Source organism: Pristiophorus japonicus, chromosome 13 (assembly GCF_044704955.1).
Source record: "Pristiophorus japonicus isolate sPriJap1 chromosome 13, sPriJap1.hap1, whole genome shotgun sequence".
Lineage (NCBI taxonomy): Eukaryota > Metazoa > Chordata > Chondrichthyes > Pristiophoridae > Pristiophorus > Pristiophorus japonicus.
The window spans coordinates 33896289-33917231 of NC_091989.1; the positions used below are offsets into that span (position 1 = coordinate 33896289).

A 20943-nucleotide genomic window follows, 5' to 3' on the forward strand; every position below is an offset into this window, starting at 1 on the left:
TGGAAAATGACTGTCAATGCATCCGCTATTTCCAAGGCCACCTCCTTAAGTACTCTGGGATGCAGTCCATCAGGCCCTGGGGATTTATCGGCCTTCAATCCCATCAATTTCCCCAACACAATTTCCCGACTAATAAGGATTTCCCTCAGTTCCTCCTCCTTACTAGACCCTCTGACCCCTTTTATATCCGGAAGGTTGTTTGTGTCCTCCTCAGTGAATACCGAACCAAAGTACTTGTTCAATTGGTCTGCCATTTCTTTGTTCCCCGTTATGACTTCCCCTGATTCTGACTGCAGGGGACCTACGTTTGTCTTTACTAACCTTTTTCTCTTTACATATCTATAGAAACTTTTGCAATCCGTCTTAATGTTCCCTGCAAGCTTCTTCTCATACTCCATTTTCCCTGCCCTAATCAAACCCTTTGTCCTCCTCTGCTGAGTTCTAAATTTCTCCCAGTCCCCAGGTTCGCTGCTATTTCTGGCCAATTTGTATGCCACTTCCTTGGCTTTAATACTATCCCTGATTTCCCTTGATAGCCACGGTTGAGCCACCTTCCCTTTTTTATTTTTACGCCAGACAAGAATGTACAATTGTTGTAGTTCATCCATGCGGTCTCTAAATGTCTGCCATTGCCCATCCACAGTCAACCCCTTAAGTATCATTCGCCAATCTATCCTAGTCAATTCACGCCTCATACCTTCAAAGTTACCCTTCTTTAAGTTCTGGACCATGGTCTCTGAATTAACTGTTTCATTCTCCATCCTAATGCAGAATTCCACCATATTATGGTCACTCTTCCCCAAGGGGCCTCGCACAACGAGATTGCTAATTAATCCTCTCTCATTACACAACACCCAGTCTAAGATGGCCTCCCCCCTAATTGGTTCCTCGACATATTGGTCTAGAAAACCATCCCTTCTGCACTCCAGGAAATCCTCCTCCACCGTATTGCTTCCAGTTTGGTTAGCCCAATCTATGTGTATATTAAAGTCACCCATTATAACTGCTGCACCTTTATTGCATGCACCCCTACTTTCCTGTTTGATGCCCTCACCAACATCACTACTACTGTTTGGAGGTCTGTACACAACTCCCACTAACGTTTTTTGCCCTTTGGTGTTCTGCAGCTCTACCCATATAGATTCCACATCATCCAAGCTAATGTCCTTCCTAACTATTGCATTAATCTCCTCTTTAACCAGCAATGCTACCCCACCTCCTTTTCCTTTTATTCTATCCTTCCTGAATGTTGAATACCCCTGGATGTTGAGTTCCCAGCCCTGATCATCCTGGAGCCATGTCTCTGTAATAGTAGGTCTATACTCATTGGAGTTCAGAAGAATGAGAGGTGATCTTATTGAGACATATAAGATAATGAGGGAACTCGACAAGGTGAATGCAGAGAGGATATTTCCACTCTTGGGGAAACTAAAACTAGGGGACATAGTCTCAGAATAAGAGGCTGCCCATTTAAAACTGAGATGAGGAGGAATTTCTTCTCTGAGGGTTGTAAATCTGTGGAATTCTCTGCCCCAGAGAGCTGTGGAGGCTGGGTCATTGAATATATTTAAGGCGGAGATAGACAGATTTTTGAGTGATAAGGGAGTAAAGGGTTATGGGGAGCGGGCAGGGAAGTTGAGCTGAGTCCATGATCAGATCAGCCATGATCTTATTAAATGGCGGAGCAGGCTCAAGGGGCCAGGTGGCCTACTTGTGCTCCTATTTCTTATGTTCTTATTGGTTCCAGTATGGTCAATGAGGCTTCTGCTTGTACAACAGAAGATGGGTCAGCTCTGCTTCTTAACAGTGTTCCATCATGAGGAAGTAGTGCTAAATTCCAGTGTCTGATGATGCCATATGGGTCACAAACTGGTATGTGAGATAAGTACTGAGTACCAGGACATGAGGATTTTAGTTAACTCATGGGCTTTGCAGGTTATGTAGTGGAAAAAGAAACATTTACAGATCTAATTTCTATGTTTATATTATATTCAAAAAGGAGTTAGATGAGGTCCTTACTACTAGGGGGATCAAGGGGTATGGCGAGAAAGCAGGAATGGGGTACTGAAGTTGAATGTTCAGCCATGAACTCATTGAATGGCGGTGCAGGCTAGAAGGGCCGAATGGCCTACTCCTGCACCTATTTTCTATGTTTCTAATGGGTTGACAGTTACGTGTTTCACAACAACATACATTGCTATCTGAGAAAGGTAGAAGTAGTTAATGGATGTGTGCTTATGCTTGATTGTGTTAATGAAGCATTTGGACTTTGCCAGATGCCAATGTAATGTAGATCAATTTACCAGGTCATATCCTTAACAGAAATTGTCCATTCTACATCTTAATAGTAAATTGCATGTTTGCTACTGTCTGTAATGACTAAAATATCGTAATTCTGACTCTTTATTCAGCATCTATTTTCCTCGATAATTTGTAGCTTGAAGTACAGTTTGATTGCTCAGTGTCACGTTTGATTGCTAACTTGTGAGGAAAGGCTTCAGTTGTTACATGCAATCACTAAATGAATTTTGTTACCGGACAGCTCCTAGTACCCCGTCTCGTGCCTAGATGAATACATTACATCGCTCCCTTCCTGTAAGATAGACTGACGACCTATCTTTTTTTATTTAAAAGCTAGACTTCCTAAAATATAACTTGCAAACTTTTAAAGATGATGATTGTTTAGGTACGGTAGAAGTCTCCTGTTCATGAAAGACAGAATGTAAATTGGTGATAATTGATTCTGAATATTAGTTGCAGCATGATTCATAACCATTAAAATCAATATTGTGTTCTGTCAGGCTGACTTACTAATTTTCTAACGATAATTTGATTGCTACCTCTGAGCAGTTCTAGTGAAACCAGTTATGTAAATTACAATGTAGATGAGTAGTTTGAATGGAGGTATTATTTTATTCACTTGTTTCTCAGTAGGATGTGTTGTCAACTTTGGTTTCACTGGTTTGGGCATAGTGTTTCAATCTCATTCATTTTTGCCTTAGCGTCAAGAACTTTCTTCTGATCTTATCTTTTCACTTCGAAGTGATAGCATGAAGCACTGATTCTCACTTTGCAATGTAACAAGTGCTGTCGCTATAATGGCGTGAGATGAGGCACAGTTGTTGAGCAGGGATGTCCAAAGTTGGTGTTGCCAAGATAAACTGTCCAATTGAGCAGTCTGGATATGCTTATTGATAGATCTCCTGAATCTTTCTGCCTCAGTGTTGTGGCGTAATTCAATTGTGGTGAAATCTAAGGTGCTACACAAACTGCTGGAATTCTGAACTCTGGATTAAAAATGTGTTGTCGATTTAACATTACCGGAATTCAATGAACTGCAAAATATTGATCTAGTTTCTGTACATTTGATTATTTCAACTGCAGGAAATCATTGACCATTAATATAATAGTCTCCTGATGGACAGGGTTTAACATTAAGTCTAAGCCATGTTTAGTCAGGTAGATCTGACACAGCTTGTAGTGCTGTCTAGTGTTCAACAGTTGTCACCTGACATGAGGCATCTTTTAATAGCTTTAATACTTTATTGTCTGTGCCTAGGAACCACACTGAGGAGAGCTTTGGTTTTGTCACCTGTGAAGAATGCTGTGAAGGCACATGTTGTGTTCTGCTTGGTTTGATGCTTACATTCAAGATACCTAGAATTCCTTTCAATAAATTGCTGGATGGCATGTTAAAAATACTTTTGTTGACGATACACCAAAACTTAATATTTTACATCACTTCAGATCAGTGTGAGTTGCAAACAAAATATAGAGGCTCTCCTTATTGAGCATTTCAGGTCAAGTTGAAAAACACATCCATTCTGTAATAATCTCATCTAAGGTTGGCATGTCATGCAGTTCATGCTTAATTCCATTTTTTGTTAGCATACAAAGTGACCATTTGTCCATTATGTCCTTTCCATACTGACACAAATTCTTATCATTGGGATTCTGAGAAGCGAGATGCAGTGTGAAGGACCATCTGAGTCTTCAATTATACCACTAGCCTCCAACTTTATTGGCCTTGTCTCAGTTTTCTTCTTTAGTCAAAATGGTATCTTGCAATGACAGAGCAGTAAGAATAACAGACTTGTTTAACCTCCTTGTCCTTCATGAAGCGTGCCTATACCATTGAATACTTCAGAGAATTCTCTGCAAATAACATCCTCCAATTTTAGTGTATTGATGCTGCGTACCAATGAAGGTAGAGTTAATGCGTTAGTGCTTCAGCTTTATATAGGTCAGGTAGACTGCCAGGCTTTCTCTTGATGACAAATGCATCCCCTGAGGCAACTTGCTTGCCGGACTCATTGTGCGCAAAAAAAAATTATCAAGGACTGGAATAAGTGTTTTAGAACCAGCAGGAAATAATTGGATCTGCCCATGGTGAAACTGCACGTAAAACCAGCAATAATAGATTCATAACTGGATTTGTCAATAATATTCCATGAACAACTGAAATGAATAATGACTTGAAGTGGTTCACCTTGAAAATATACTAGCGTCATCAGCTCGTTGCTGATTATTAAACTGATGGTATGGTGTTCTTGCATAGTGAATAAGGACCATAACATAAGAATTAGGAGCAGGAGTAGGCTATTCAGCCCTTCGAGCCTGCTCCGCCATTCAATGAGATCATGGCTGATCTACCTCAACTCCACTTTCCTGCACTATCCCCATATCCCTTTATTCCCTTAATATTCAAAAATCTTTTGATCTCTGTCTTGAATATACTCAGCGACTGAGCATCCACAGCCCTCTGGGGTAGAGAATTCCAAAGATTCACCATCTGAATGAAGAAGCTTCTCCTCATCTCAGTCCTAAATGGCCAACTGCTTATTCTGAGACTGTGACCCCTGGTTCTCGACTCCCCAGCCAGGGGAAACATCCTCCCTGCATCTACCCTGCCAAGCCTGTAACTATTTAATATGTTTCAATGAGCTCACCTCTCATTCTTCTAAACTCTAGAAAATATAGGCCTAGTCTACTCAATCTCTCCTCATAGGACAGTCCCCCCCCATCCCAGGAATCAGTCTGGTGAACCTTCATTGCACATCCTCTCTGGCAAGTATATCCTTCCTTAGGTAAGGAGACCAAAACTGTACACAATACTCCAGGTATGGTCTCACCAGGGCCCTATATAATTGCAGTGACATCTTGACTCTTGTATTCAAATCCTCTTGTAATAAAGGCCAACATACTATTTGCTTTCTTAATTGCTTGCTGTACCTGCATGTTAACTTTCAGTGATTCGTATACAAGGACACCCAGGTCCCTCTGAACACCAACAATTTCCCAATCTCACTGTTTAAAAAAAATCACCATCTTTAGAGCTGCATACAAGTTTCAAATGCTTGTGGCTATGTGTCTCTGTTACTATATTTACGTAGAGGTCTACAATTGGATGACAGAACAGGAAGAAGTGATTTTGTCTTCTGCATGCATGACATTCTTTCTCCCTGGCCACATAATCGCTAGTGTGAGAGTAATTTCCACTATAGTAATAACACATATATATATAATTGAAGTTGACTTGACTTAGCTGTGTTTTTGTCTTGTCTCAATGCTGTTGGCGCTTTATGTTTAAGATAACATCGTTCTATAATCTGATTTTGTGATGTGCATCAATGAAATTACTTTTTGTTGCTGGTTGACTTAAGCATGTGCAGAGGCATTTACAGACTCATTCATGGTTTGTTCATCCCAACAAAGCATGATTGATATGTGCTATATTTGCCTTGGGAGAGAAATGATCAGTGACTGTTTTCTTACATTTATTACAGTCTGCATCATTTCCAGTATCACTAAGTATGTCTAATAAATCTTGCAAATGTTCTCTTCTGATACAGAAATCTGTCATAACACATTTAAATTGTTTTACCTATTTCTTCCACCTTGAAGAGAGTGAAGTAGGGTTATTGCATAGCAGCGGTTCTCAATCGGGGGGTCTACGAGAAGATTTCAAGGGGCCCACCAGAGAATGGTTTGGTTTCTCAGGGCGAGGCCTATCTGGGGAAGTCCGTGACTGGGGGCAGGTCCTTGGCCAGGTTGAGGGACTGATCGCAGGTGAGGTTGCAGTCAGACAGGGATGGAGCAGCTCAGCATCCTATAGGTCAGTGTCTAGTAGGTGCAGGCTGGGGAATGGTGGACACTGTGGGCTTGGCTGGTGCGAAATTCCCTGGCTGCCCAGGGTGGCTGATTGGCTTCTTTGGGCTAGGCGCTGGTAACTGGGCCCCAGGCCTCGGCATGTTAATCCCCTGAAACCGTTGCTGGGAGGCTCCAGTAACTGAATGTGTGTCTGGAACTCGGAACTGACCCTCCCACAGACTGTGGGACAAACTGTTTCTTCTCTTTCCACCCCCCCCCCCCCCCCTCCCCCACACAATTTTTATACAGGAAAAATACTTGTTATAGCAAGTCCGGGGAATTTTTATAACATGGAAGGGGGACCTCAGAAGCAAAAAGGTTGAGAACCCCTGGTATGTAGGGTATAGGAGGCAATGCCGAGGCTATATTGTTTGTAGCATTGTGTTGTTGCTGAAACTGATGCAATACATGGGATACGCTGGATCTCTGGCTATTAATTCATTCCAGACTTATACAGGCCTTTAGCTCAGTAAAACCGGCATACACTAAAGGAGTTAATCATATTTCTGCCACAGAATTCCGCAAGTCCCCTTTTAATATATTTGAACTCGCCTCATTGCTAAAATGTTGTTTTTCTACAAATAATCTGTTTATAAAGACAAAGGGCTGGATTTTCGGGTGCTTTGCCCGAAAGCCCGGTCGCAAAGCCTGGGTGCGATCCTCGGCTCCTTGTTTGTGGCGGCGCTTAGAAGCACCGCCAGGGAGAGCATGCGTCGGACGTGTAACGACGCAGATTGCGTTACCGTCCGAGTTTCGGCCCTCACCAGACCCATACGTCGTGCCCAGATCACCAATAGGTAAAACCGAGCGGTGCAGCCCTGCCAGTAGCAGTAAGTTTGAAAACCTGCAAAAAAAGGTAAGTTAAAGTTTTTATATTTCAATTTCTTTACAGTGATTTATTAGCTAAGGGTCTTGGTAGTGTTGTTTGAATGTTTTCTTGAATTCCCCCCCCCAGGCCTCTCTAGCAGTATTCCCGGTCCCGCACTAAATTTGGCGAGGATCACGTTTTGCGCCGTGGTTAATTGTGCAACTCCTCCCTTTGCGATGCAGACCCCAAAGGCCGAAAGTTAAGCCTTAATCAGTAACGCAGCGAAAACTGTTGATTTTCATGTATCGCTTACGTTTTCGTCCAAAAACGAAGAAACCCAAAAATTCAGCCCTAAGTCCTTAAGTGATAGTTTGTTATACAGTAGATGTGTGGTGGTGTTCCATCAGAAAACTTCTAGTTTCCCCTCTAGTGCCTGGATGAATAAATCACATTCATCATTTTAGCTCCAAGTAATTGGCATTGTTACACACACCTAAATGTTCCTGTATAAATTGGAACCACTTGCACTTAATGCTGAAAATATGATTTTGTTTTGACGAGCTAAGGAATTTAATCTGGCTTTTAAAAGCAATGCTACTTTTATTTGCTTTAAGTTGGCTTTTTTTTAAGCTACAGTTGATCTGTATTGGCATTAATTTGAACATCTGAAATTTGCAGTCTAAAGGTTGGGAGTATTTTCGGAGGAGCAGTGTATGGGGCTCAAATATACTAATGTGTCTTTTCACGTGAATGGATAATGAATAGGTACAGATTAGTATATATTGGTATCGCTGGGTGGGAGTGGTGGTTGGCGGGGGGGGGAGAAATGTAATGCATACAGTTCAAATGACCATCTTTTGCTTTGTACTGTGCTTTGAGTTTAGCACTAATTTATTTGTATATTTATTCTCTTAACCTCATTAATAAATGAAGATGTAACCTTGCTAACAGATTATACATGTGTTTCTCTCTTCCCCTGTCTTCCATCCCTTAGAACCTGCAGTTTCTTTGCAAGTAACAAAAATCTTAGCAGAATAGAAATAAAGACATAAAATTGATCTTATTTTACACTTACACTTTTATCGGTTTCTTTTAGAACTACCAATGAAATAAAAAATTTACAGTATCTACCTCGTGCAAGTGAGCCACGTGAAATGCTGTTTGAGGATAGGACTCGAGCCCATGCAGATCATATTGGACAGGGATTTGAGCGTCAGACTACAGCAGCTGTTGGAGTGTTGAAAGCTGTGCAGTGTGGGGATTGGTATGTGAGCTGGCCACTTCTGAATGACTGTTCTGCGTGCGCTGTTAATTGTAAATGTTAATGCAAAATGTAATTGTCTTTAGTTACTAATTTATCCAAATTACAGAATTACTTTTTTTTGTCAATATCGTAATATTACTTCAAACAATTTTGAAGTTTGGCATGAAAGTTTTAGAACTTTAAAGATGGGAAAATTGGTAGTGAATTTGAAAACTTAGTTGAATTGGAAGTGTAGCTTAATTTTTACTCGTATATCAAATTCAGTCTACAAGGAATAGTTACATGGACAAACTGTTCACATGTTGCTGTTAATCATTTGCCCTTTTTAATGCTTTTAATAAATTGGATGTGGTGAAAATGGAAGAAATGTAATGGCTTCCTGAACAACTATAAACCTAGTTGCATTGCTGCATGACTTCCTCTTTATGTAACCGTTTAGTCACAAAGGCCATATCTCTGATCTTTAAGTGTAAATGCTACCGAAGACTACTGTTGTGCTTTTTCTCTGATTTCTTTTTGCTGTTCTCAGGAGGGAAAGGTGCAGTGATGGTCTTAAAGGTATTCTTCCAATTACATTTACATACAGAGATTGGCAATTTGGGTAACTTTTTTGCAAAGGGAGAATTAATGGGAAGGGAGGGGTTACCTTCAGTGGATAAATGTCCTGTAGAGGGTGATACTGAAACATGAAAACCAGGAAAGTCCCATTGATCTGTATTGAGTGGCAGGGCATTTCAATTGGCTTCTGTATCCCTAGGCTAATTGGGGCTTTGGGTAAGAGATATATTTATACTATCTAAATGAAAATCTTTTTGCTTTGTGCTTAAAATTGGATTTTGCACTCTAATGCAGACAGGTAAGTTGAGAGGAGTTCTGTTTCTATTATTCCACAGCTCCATGGTATTTTTTGTATGTCCCTGTATAAACATGTTTTGGGGAGGGAAGAGGTTAATGAAACAACACGTCCAACTAGCAAGTAGTGACAGTGTGGCAGGGGGTGAGAAAGAATAGGTGGTGTATTGGCATGTATTCAAACTGCATTAGCATTGGTAGGAGACCTACTGCTGATATGACCTAGTTTATGAAGCACTAGTGAGTGCATAATTTTACTGAATTTACAATAAACAGAATTAGCTGATTGTGGAACATCTTTTATTTCTGGTACTCAGTGTATCGAAGCAGCCAAAGTTAATAATGGATCTATTAAGGTCTCTCGGCATCTGGTACAATAAATGTTGAAACTCAACAAAAAAAAAATCAAAAATGAAATAAACTATATTGAAGTCTAACTGATTCTAATAGGCTTTATTATTACAAACGGCACTGCGGAAAAAAATTAAGCTGAGTTGAATGTTATAATAACAGCTGTAGATATAGACTAAATTGTGGAGCACTGAGTCCTGTCCTGTTGGAAATCTAGGAATGTCATCTATAGAATATAAGCAGATTGACTAATGTAACATCACATTCACACCTTGGAGTTTTTCATGAATATTTTTAGGAGACAAGGAATAAGAACATTCTGAAAGCTGTATCTGTGGTTACTCATGTCCCTTAGGAGATTAAATTAGGAAGAGTAGCAGCATTACAAATTGTGCATATTCTGTTTAATGTCCAAGTCACACACCATACTGACTTGGAAATATATCACCATTCCTTCATCGTCGCTGAGTCAAAATCCAGAAACTCCATCCCTAACAGCACTGTGGGAGTACTTTCATCACATGGACTGCAGAGATTCAAGAAGATAGCTCACCATCACCTTCTCATGGACAATTAGGAATGGGCAATAAATGCTAGCCTTACCAGCAACACCCACATCCCATGAGCGAATTTTTTTTTAAAAACAGCTGAATGGGTAGAATAGCTTTTTCATTTTTCACACTCCTGTTTTTGTATTAAATGCAAAGAATATCTTCCTCACCTCCCCTTTTTAAACCAATTTTCCCAGTGTCCATGTGTCATCTCCCAGCAAAGAGGTTAGGTAAAGACCTATTAAAATTATAAATCTGACTGCTTAGAAATGAACCAAAATGGTCTCGAGTGATCAGGGAGACATGTTTTAAAAACTTGGGATTAAGATGGGAAGGCAGGCAGGACTTTTTCACCAAAAGGGTAATTGACTTGTGGAATAAGTAACCATGGTATGCCATTGAAATGGAATATAGATAGATACAAACAACAGTTAGATGTACTTTTGAAGAGAGAATTGAAGGATATGTTAAGGCCAGTAGGTGGGATTAATCTATAGGCGTGTTGGGTCTAATGACCATTTAATGATGTGAAAAATGTCTGTTCACTCTGAACTTCCATTCTTATGGAGGTGCCTGAATTCCACTCGTTGCTACCCACAATAGTGACAGCTGATGACATGCATTCACCATATGGAGAAGCACAGTCACGGACTGACATTCAACCACTTTGAGGTGCCTAACAAAATGAACAATTGCCTAAGTACAGTTTGTTTGCCAAATTAAATCCAATTCATAATTTTCCCTTTTTTCAGGTCTGATCAACCCCGTATAACCAAAGATGTGATTTGTTTTCATTCAGAAGACTTCCTGGAGGTGGTGCAGAGATTACAGTTAGATCTGCATGAACCACCATTGTCTCAGGTAATTCTAGTTAAATAATTGAAATACATTGACAAATATACTTAAATTGAATTTTTTATTTATCCAAAATAGAATTAGAACCTAATTTTAAACCTGGTCTGTAAGTTAATGAGTGTTTATGTTTTTATGGGCAGGTTACTCTTTTTTACTTTTTTTTTCTGTGGCTGTGACATGCAGAGCAATTCAAAGTGGGAAGCTCACAAGTCCCTTGTTTATGCCAAGTTTGCTGAGGCAGTGATGCAATATTCAGTACTTCTGGCTTGGGGAAAGGAAAAATCTGCCAATGTTTCCACCCCTGATTAATAATCAATGATCCTGCTAAAAAATGCATGTATGTGGTGCTGTATGAGGAAAATATAGGGCTTGAACCGTACACCACATTTTGGCAGTGCCTTCGAGAGGGAAAGAGAAATTTGGATTAGAATTTAATTTAAAAATCAATATTTTTATGAAAAATAAATGATATACTTGAAGACAATGCCGTGGGTTATGTTTCCTGATGTCAGCAATGCAACATTGAGTGACATAGTGTGGGCCACGGAGTACACCAAATCAATTATAGATTCCTGTCCCCAGAAAGCATTTGGCCACTGCAACGCGCACTCCATCTGGTGGATAAATCGAGAACTGGTGACACTCAGGCAGGTGAACCCAAATGAGCAACTATTTAATTAATTCTTCTAACTACTAGGTTGGGAAACAAGATCATTGCTGCCTATACATATGTGCGCCAGAAACTACTACTGTATTTTTGATGTAAATGCTATATGCAATTTTCATTGCTGAACCCTGTTTTCTTGTCTTATATTTTAGTGTGTTCAGTGGGTAGATGATGCAAAGCTCAACCAGATACGAAGAGAAGGTATTCGCTATGCTAGAATTCAGCTGTATGACAATGATGTATATTTCATTCCCCGGAACGTTGTACACCAGTTCAAGACTGTCTCTGCAGTATGCAGCTTAGCATGGCATGTGAGGTTGAAACAATATTATCCAGATGCAGGAGAACCACCTGCTCAAGAATGTGCTTCTGTAGGCTCAGAATTACCAGCAGACACCAAGTGCCCAGTTATCAAAATGGAGACTGAGGACAAAAAGCAGGGGGATGACATTACCTCTGAAGCTGCAGGGCATGAAGAAGTCAAAACAGAGCTTAATATCACAGAACTCCCAGAAATGAAAGTGGAGCCTGAAAGCACTGAATCACAGTTTGTAACTGAGTCAAACACCCAAACTGACTGTGGAGATGAACAACGGCTACCCTCAGTAAACCCAGATTTGCATGAGTAGCAACAGAACTTTTCTTACTGATATCTGTGTATATTCTTTGGAGCTTTTATTTTTTTTAAATGTATCTTAACAATGGTGTGACAATATATGTTCTTGCTTATGTAAGCTCTGTGGGGCAAGCTTGTTACTGTTCTTAAGACTGTTACATGGTAGGACAGAAAAGTACATGTAGCTTTGTAACATTCCTCAGTGCCTGTCCGTAACTGTGAAACATAACACACTTAGGGGGCAGGTGCTCTGTCACACTGCAGATTAAATGGAAAAAAACGGTTTAAAAAAAAAAAAATTCTTTTTTATTTTTAGATAAAAAAGTAGTGGGAGTAGAAGCAGAGTTGACCTCAGCATATACTTTTTTGTAAGCTGAGCCAAAATTGTTTCCAAATTCAAGCTTATCCATAGAGCTTATGTCAACCTAGTTGCAAGTTTGAATATTGGTATTTGTGTCAACACAGTAGTGTAAATACATTTTTTTATTATAATTATGTAGTGTGATTTCAAACTAAAATCTGAACCACTTAATAAAGGTTCAGTGTACTTTAATGTTTTTTATATACATAAGTACAAAAAGTAGTAGCCTTTGGCTGTTTTACACCTACATTATTTTATTTCACCTAATGTAGACGTGACGAAGTTTGTGTAACCGTGCAGACAAATCAGAATTTTCTTACTTCTCTCCCAGGGGGAGGGAAGAAGGGAATTGAGTGCAAAGTTATCATATTCTAGATTTTAAAATAAAGGTATTCATTATGTGGTGTTGTCTAAGACACTGAAGTACTAGTACCCCATTGAAGCTAGTTTAAAACATTCTCCGACTCTTCACTAAGTTTCTGCAAACACTGTGTCTTCATAAAATCAGTTGTGGTTCTAACATCTCACACAGTGCTCGGCCTTTTCATTAAGCTGTTGTATCTCTCCTCATCTGCAGTTAGATAGGGAAGAGTTAAAAGCTCCAGGATCTAATCACAATTACATAGTATAGATTGTTTTTGTGGGTCATTTCTCTGTGAATCGGGAATTTTTTTCCTACTGCAATAAGGTTGACCAAACCCTGTTCCGTTACATTCTCTGCCCCCCTCCCCCACACTATTAAGAGCATATCATGCCATCAAGTCAAATAACCATGTAGTGTTGTGGTGTCAGCTCTGAGTTAGTGTGTATTCTCTTCAGACTTAAAACAATTCATTTTCAAATAATTTATGTCAATCTGTGCTATTGTGATGCATGACTGTACATATGGTGTACCTTGCATATTGCCTTTGTGCAACTCAAATTAATATCTGATACAATTTCTTGCAGTAGCCCTACATATGTAATTGTCACCGTGATCTCAGGATAAATATGACTCACCTTTGATTATTAATTTGGTTTTAATTAGTGTTGGTTTATGGAGCAAACTTTTCACGTAATTTGGGCTGGATTTAAATCCCTGTTCCTGTGCATTCCCGCCCCCCCCCCCCCCTCAAACTATTAGGAGCATATCATGTTATTAAGTCTTAATAACCATTCCTCGCCATGCAGTGTCATGATATTCTCATGCCCAAATCTCTACTATTTACATTATTCTGTGAATATGCATGTTGAGTTTTACTACACTTTGTGGGAAGAAATTTGAATTATTGCCATTCCAATGGTGAGTAGGTAAAATCTCTGTCCCTAAGCCATACAAACCAGGGGGATCACTGCTCTATGCTACGCCAGTTGATCTCAGCTGGGGCAGTCGTAAGGCCACTGCAATTGTGTTGGCCAAGGAAAAATTAGCTAGGTTTCTGGCTCCCGATCATTATAATGAAAAGTATGTGTATGGATGGTGGATGAAGACTGAAATAGGCTCAGCTTTAATGTCTTTGGACCAGGTTAGAGAGACCTGTGCAAGTTGATGTCTCAATAGGACAAGGGAAAAAAAATAACTTAAGGTTCAGACAAGATTTGTGATAGTTTTCAAATTTTTTCACACTCTAGATTTTTGTATTTACTCTGTAAAGCTCTTCTGTGCAGTAATTTGTGCTTTTTACTTGGTCATAATTTAACTTTACACACGTTCTCCACTTATTCCCCTCTGCTTAAGGCATGACTCCTGTAGGACTACAGTTACAGAAGTGCTTTCCAGTACGGCCAAAGTAGTATTTCTTAACATGTGACCCTAAACGGTGAGTATTCGATCCTGGGGGCATCACAGCTAAATTTGATTCTGTCCTTTACTCACGTGCACTTTCCGCAGGAGTCGCTGGCTTACAGTCTGGTCTTCAACTCTGGCTGACTTTTTCCTTCCCGATGGCCAACCATTGCATCTTTTCTGCCACCACGCTAAGATTGCATAACCTGAGAGCGATCAAGAATTGGGCCTGGGATTTTTTGATCTGTATGGTCCATTTGCAAGCTTCCCTTACAAACTGAACCATAAAAAGGATATTTTGTTAAATAAAAACAGAAAATGCTGGAAACACTCAGCAGATCAGGCAGCATCTGTAGAGAGAGAAATAGAATTAACGTTTCAGGTAGATGACCTTTCATCAGAATTGCAAAATGTTAGCTGTTTTGTTAAATACTTGTGTTTTTGTGGGTTTTTTAAAAAAAAACACTTGCCAGGAAGATTGTAAAGATGGCATAACTCCCCACAGGACACTTATTGCTCAGTCATTTTTCCACTTTGTAGTACAGGTAATACTCATAGAAAAGAATGAATCAGTGGACAGAACAATCCTTATTGACCATTACCCACTTTTAGGCTTTGCTTAGAAGACATCAAAGAACAGTTCTGCTTCAATCCAGTTGAAGTTGTTGAGTAAATAAGGCAATTTCTATGATGGCTTATGCACTGTCTAAAATCCACTGATTATGATTGAATACTAATTTCTCAAAGTATATGTCAGAAGCACAATTTGAGTCTGATACATTGGTGAAATTAGCAATAAACAAATTGATGTCAGTAACAAGACTTTGACACAGATCCACTCATCGGAGGTGGGAAACCCTATTTAAGACTTGGTGTATGCTGAGCACTGCAAAAAGTCAATACTGTGGGCTAAAAGGTTGCAAGCACTTTCACATTATAAATCTTCACTGTCAGGCTGTTCCATTCCAGCTAAAATTAATCATATTTATAAAATAACTAACTACACACAGAAAATTACTGGTGTTGCAAATACTTAAAATAGTAAAGGTTTTTGGTATATTTTTGCTTCAATGTATTTCTTGCACAATCTGAAACTGCATTTTTTGGGGAGGAAACAGTCTTGCATAGATTTCCCAATGTGGTTCATATGTGAGTGAAACGTATTCTTCCCCAACACAGAGTCCAAATGTCAATTCCAGAAACTGAGCTGATATGAAGATAATGGATGCTGAACTAAAGTCAGTGCCTTTATGCCCAAAAAAGCCTTTTATGTTGCATCTCGAGTAAATGACAATGATCCCCTCAGTTAGCTACGAAAGTAAATGATTTTTTTCCTGGCCCAGTCTGCAAATTTGCATCTAGTAGCATTTCAAAGAAATCATGACCAAGCCATCAGGAGTAAGTCTGCCTTAAATATTCATCCAGGTACAATGGTACTGGACCCTCTTGGAAGCGGTTTGAGTATTGTGTTCAGGAAGGGGCCAGTACTGCCTAATAATTATACAATAGTATAACCTGTAACAATAAGATTCCCTCGTGATCTGAACTAGATGTTGTCTTTCACATGCTTTTGTCCGCTTCTTGAATCATTCTGAAGGTGGACTGAAACAATTGGTGAGGCAAGGCTGGACACAAATTGTTAAGCTACTTTATTTCAGACACCAAATGAACATACAAAGTAATCAAGCAAATGTAATTTACTAAACTCAGACACTCAATCTCACGTTTTGTTTTGAATAATAAACTGATTTGTTTCTTTTTTGGGCTGGCTGACCTGTTTTTAGCATTATGTTTCTAGGGTACTTTCAACTGCAGCTCTAGGCCCCAGACCTATATCTTGCAGTTTTTTTTAAATCCTTACTGCCCAAATGGCTTTTGTTCCCAACCAGAGTATGGGCTGTGACATTGAGTTCCAGGTCCGTTTTGCCAGTCGGCCTGTCAATAAAACCTTTCCCCATCCCACCCCACCCCACTCATTTTATTTTGATTGGCCGGGGGGGGGGGGGGGGTAAAAAGAATATCTGCTGTACTCAAATCTTGACTGGATCCTCAGATCAGATTGGAACAGGCAGCAATGATATTCCAAAAACTGGCCTCCATCCTCAGTACCTCCAGCCTGTGCCTATTTTTTCAAAAACCTATTTGAAATCACTTAAACATAGGCCAATCTTAAAATTCTTTCTATGAAGAAAGATCTTTTAAAATCCTGAAACGTGACCCCATTAAACAAATCCTGTAATTAATTTTTGAATATGGACATCGACACCAAATATAAGGAATTGAACTGACTATCAATGCAACTGGATGACGCAAAATAGTTTCATGTATTGACCATGCCAAGTCACAGAGGTAAAGGAACCTTATTTTCACACAACAGCTATCTGAATCCAATTCTAAATTCATACTTTGTCTATTTAAAGCTATTAGAAAAATACAAAAATTTTCCTATTTGATCCAGGAGGGAAAGCTCTTGTTTCCATTGTATGACTTTTTCTTCCCACCTCCCACAGAATGATTGTTGTTTGTTGCTGCTTGTGAGGACCTGCCTGGTAATGTGCTCAGGGGTACTCTAAAGCAATGCTGACTAGTCTTTCCAGTTACTGCTCTTTTCTGGTCACCTAGTTTCTCCGAGAACTATATTACCTCCTGCACCTTATGCTTGTTGCAGTCTTATACCCTATATGGTATGTGGATGTTATTTGACACCTACCCTTCATCCAAACTTCCTCTTTCAAATCTGCCCAGTAATTGGACAACATTATTGCAAAAATCCAGAGCCTGTCTTTATCTGTACAACTGCTAGCTAGCTGGAAAATCCTCTCTTCTATCATTGAGAAACTCACTGTGGTTTTGCTTAATGTGACTGACCACCTGCATTCTCAATATCATTCAGCAGGTGCAGTGCTGACCCATCATTGATGATGTACATCAATCATGGCTGGCAGTGTGGGGCAAAGGGAGGGGGTGCACGAGAAGCTGAAGTCAGAGGAACAAAGAATTTAGGGGCTAGTGGGGCTGGAGGAGGTTAGAGGTAGTGAGGGGTAAGGCCAAGGAGGGATTTGAACAAAAAGTGGAGATGCTGACTGACCCGGAGCAATTCTGGACCAGCGAGGAAGAGGGTGCTGGGTGAGTGAGACTTGGTGCGGGATAAGATACAGGTGGCATAGTTTTGGATGAGTTCAGCTGAGATCTGAGAGGATATAATTATCACGAAAGGCTGGAGAGGTTGGGAACTCTTTAGAAAATAGAAAGCTAAGGGGTGACCGAATGGAAGTTTTTTAAATTAAGAGGAGGATGGATGTTAGATAGGGCCCAGAATTTGCAGTCTGCTGCCTTCTCATGATCTCTGGCAAGAAGTTTGCCATTTTTGATGTTCAAATGATTTCTGCGCTCTGTAGTGGAAATCCCTAGTGGGATGCTGCTGTGATGTCAACAAGCTGTCTAAGCAGCCAATCAATTACATTGCAGAATTCTCACCGACAGGAAACCAGGAAATGAGAAGCTGCTTTTATCCGGACTTATTAAAAATGTTAAAGATTGGAGCTCCCACATGGGGATACGGTAGAACTTGAAATATGAACTGGTGTTAAAAAAGTTATTATAATGGAAAAATTTGGCACTACAAATATAAAAAATAGTTTTTCAGGGCTATAACTTTTGTTTAGCAGTCAATATGCTATTAATACCCCAGTTACAACTAATTTAATGGGGTATTTGACAAGTGATATTACTGGGGAAAAGCCTAAGTTTTCATCAGTTTCACTTGTACTGATTGCCGGGTATTGGGGCAGGTGGGGTGGGGATGTTGGGTCCACTGTGTCAGAGTAGTGAATGACTGACCGCAACTTAAGGATTTAGCGCATGTGCATCTAAACGTGGAAATCCTGACGTTTCAGTTTCAAAGGGGTAATAGCGGCGGACACTGTTACTTTGCTGTTATTACCCACCGCAAATTCCAGGCCAAGATGTTTCCGGTTGTGGGGAGACCAAAACTAGGGGCCATAAATATAAGATAATCACCAACAAATCCAATAGGGAATTCAAAAGAAATATATTTACCCAAAAAAGAGTGGTAAGATTGTGTAACTTGCTGCCACAAGGAGTAGTTGAGGTAAATAGCACAGCTAGATAAACATGAGGGAGAAAGAAATGGGTTATGCTGATAGGGTTAGATGAAGGGTGGGAGGAGGCTTGTGCAGAGCATAAATACCAGCACAGACCAGTTGGGCTGAATGACCTGTTTTTGTGCTGTTCAATCAATGCATGTTGGTGGGCGAGTGTACAGAATTTGTGGTCGGGGTCAAATAAAAGGGCTTCAGTCTTCCCAGTTTTTAGCTGAATAAAATTGGGACTCATCCAGAACTGGAGGTAAACAAGCAGTCTCACTGCGCAGGAGTTCAGAGAGTAGTGGAGAGGTAAAGTTGAGTGTTACTAGCGTCCATGATGAGTTTTCTTGACAATTTCTTAGGTCTGAGGAGCATTTGTATCTCTGCTCCTTATAATCCGATGGCCTTGTTACCTTTTTAATCTGCCTTCTGGATAGGCGAGATGAACACCGCTATAATTATAACGTCGCAGCCTGCGCCAGCCTCCAAAACTTGCTGTACACGACATAGTTTGCAGTTGGCAATAATTCCCATTTACTCATTGTATCTTAGACACATCTTTCCCATGTTTGTTTTGTCTCGGAAATATTTCTGCAAAATGTAGGAAAGTTTTGTTTTCATTAATAATTAATACAGCATGGGACTAGAAAGATGTGTGCACTATTTGGCATTTGTGTAGATTTGCTAATCCAACAGTTTGCCAAAAAATTGCGGTATGGACATGCTGCAAGTCAAGTGTTACAGCCTTTGCAGGATCATGCAATAGACTGATTCGTAAATGTGGCCTTCTAACTGACCCAATCATAGGATAGAAGTTGCTGGGAGCAGGAATACAGCTACTTTCTCAATTTCATAATTGAAGTATTTTATACTTGGGAAAAGTTCGTGTTAAGCACATATACTTTAACTTTCCCTAAAAAAAAAGTATATACTGTAGTTAGTTACCAATAGCGCTGCATGTGTAAAGTAACTGGGTATTATTATCATTATCAGCATAGCATTTAAGGAAATTGTCAATTGCATAAAATACACCAATACTGTATTTGCTTGGAACTAACACCTGGTATAACTACATCCTGTTTCAATCCGTCATGAATTGTACAGGATGTTTGTTTTTAAATGTAACCTTCACATTTACATAAATATTATATTACGATGACTTCACACACTGCATGAGGGAAGCAGTAAGCAATGACATTTACAGTCCGGGAATGTTGTAGATTTCAAAAGCGTTCATTCAACATGCCTTTCAGGTCACTCCTATTAACTCCCGCATTAAATAAACTGACGCTGAAGCAGCAATTTGGATGGCAACAAAAACCTGCGTACTGTCCACTTAATCAGTCTTGTCTCATAGAATAGATATTGGACCCTAGATCAACCATCGCTCCGATGAGTAAGAGCCAAAGAGGTATAAAAATGAAAGTGAGTTTAATTTGTGCGAACTGCTCTAGTCTGACGCACAGCGCCAGCTGAAAGCCGAGTTTCAGCAGCATGGCGCACAGGTACCAGATCTTCTTCCTGAGGTTGTTGCCGTTCCTGTCATATCCCGATTTACATCTCCCTATAATCTTTACGATCAACATGACTAAAAGGATGGCATCAAAAATCCAGAGCGGGATGAAGATGAGGAACCAGTTCCAAGGAGCTTTATCGTCCAATTTCAGCACCACTACAATTAAGAAGAGCAATGTGAAGAGCCAGGTCATTAAAACCCTCTGCGCTAATGACATTCTCATCTAAAATAGATGGAGGGTCGACCGCTGCTCGCCTCTCGGATGTCTGCTCAGAATGTTTCGACAAACTTGCAACGGTAATACTGTTATAAAATAAGTTTCATTTTATATCTTGCAGAAGCAGTCTCTGCGCCTGTGCTGTTCGCTCGTTGAATTCACGTCTGCGCGTCGTTTTCTCCATTTTATTCTTGATGCTGGCATTTTACTTTGGTGCGGAACATCGATTCCGTAAACCCCGAAGGCTGACTCAAGTCACCGCTGGGCTATCGTTATAAAGATGACGAGTGTGAATCAGAATCGGGTGACCAGCCAGAGACCCCGGGATCGCTCTCCCCGCTTTCAGCAGGCGAAGCTGCAGCTCAGGTGCACGCTAATCCCCTGCGCTCGCTTGCCTGCTGCCCCAGGCCTTTGCTGTGCTTCCACTTTCCCTGGAACCCGGTGCCCCGCTAAAGCCGAACAATCTGCACTTCCAAGAGCCCCGCCCATGCCGCGAGGCGATTGGTCCCCTCAATGTATCCAATTCGCAATTGTGAGGTAACCCTGTCAATCACCTACGCGAGGCACTTCCGGAACAGTGAATCACAGGCCCCTCAAACATTCATCTTTTCCGCTACAATACATAGTGCTTTATACGGATGGTGTACTTTTGGTGATGACGAAGTATATAAATAATCAGCTTCCATAATTTTACTTACAGTATACTTTTATGGGGAAGAAGTCATTACTCTTTTAAAAAAAAAATGAAATTATATATGGTCCCTCATCAGATAATTGATGATTTACAGAAAATAAACTCCCCTGCTCAGGATTGTCCGGTTGCTGAAATCCAAATGGTAATATCTGGCAGCTGTACTGCTGTAC

General features: G+C 40.1%; 3 protein-coding genes across 3 annotated transcripts in view; 2 read left to right on the plus strand and 1 right to left on the minus strand.

The window, feature by feature from the left end:
- Positions 1-13464, plus strand: part of LOC139278506 (lysine-specific demethylase RSBN1L-like) — a 70777-nt gene extending 57313 nt beyond the window's left edge. The window contains exons 5-7 of the mRNA XM_070897349.1: positions 8055-8222; positions 10729-10837; positions 11651-13464. Of these exons, the coding sequence (XP_070753450.1) occupies positions 8055-8222; positions 10729-10837; positions 11651-12127 (754 nt within the window). The 3' untranslated portion in view covers positions 12128-13464. The remainder of the gene's footprint in view (positions 1-8054; positions 8223-10728; positions 10838-11650) is intronic.
- A 4424-nt stretch (positions 13465-17888) lies between these two features.
- Positions 17889-20504, minus strand: LOC139278509 (transmembrane protein 60-like). The gene has a single exon (XM_070897357.1). The coding sequence runs from the start codon at positions 20083-20085 to the stop codon at positions 19687-19689; it is 399 nt and encodes a 132-aa protein (XP_070753458.1). The 5' UTR covers positions 20086-20504; the 3' UTR covers positions 17889-19686.
- Positions 20020-20943, plus strand: part of LOC139278507 (protein PHTF2-like) — a 141743-nt gene continuing 140819 nt past the window's right edge. Inside the window, exon 1 of the mRNA XM_070897351.1 lies at positions 20020-20159. The gene's annotated coding sequence lies outside the window, so the exon portion shown is untranslated. The remainder of the gene's footprint in view (positions 20160-20943) is intronic.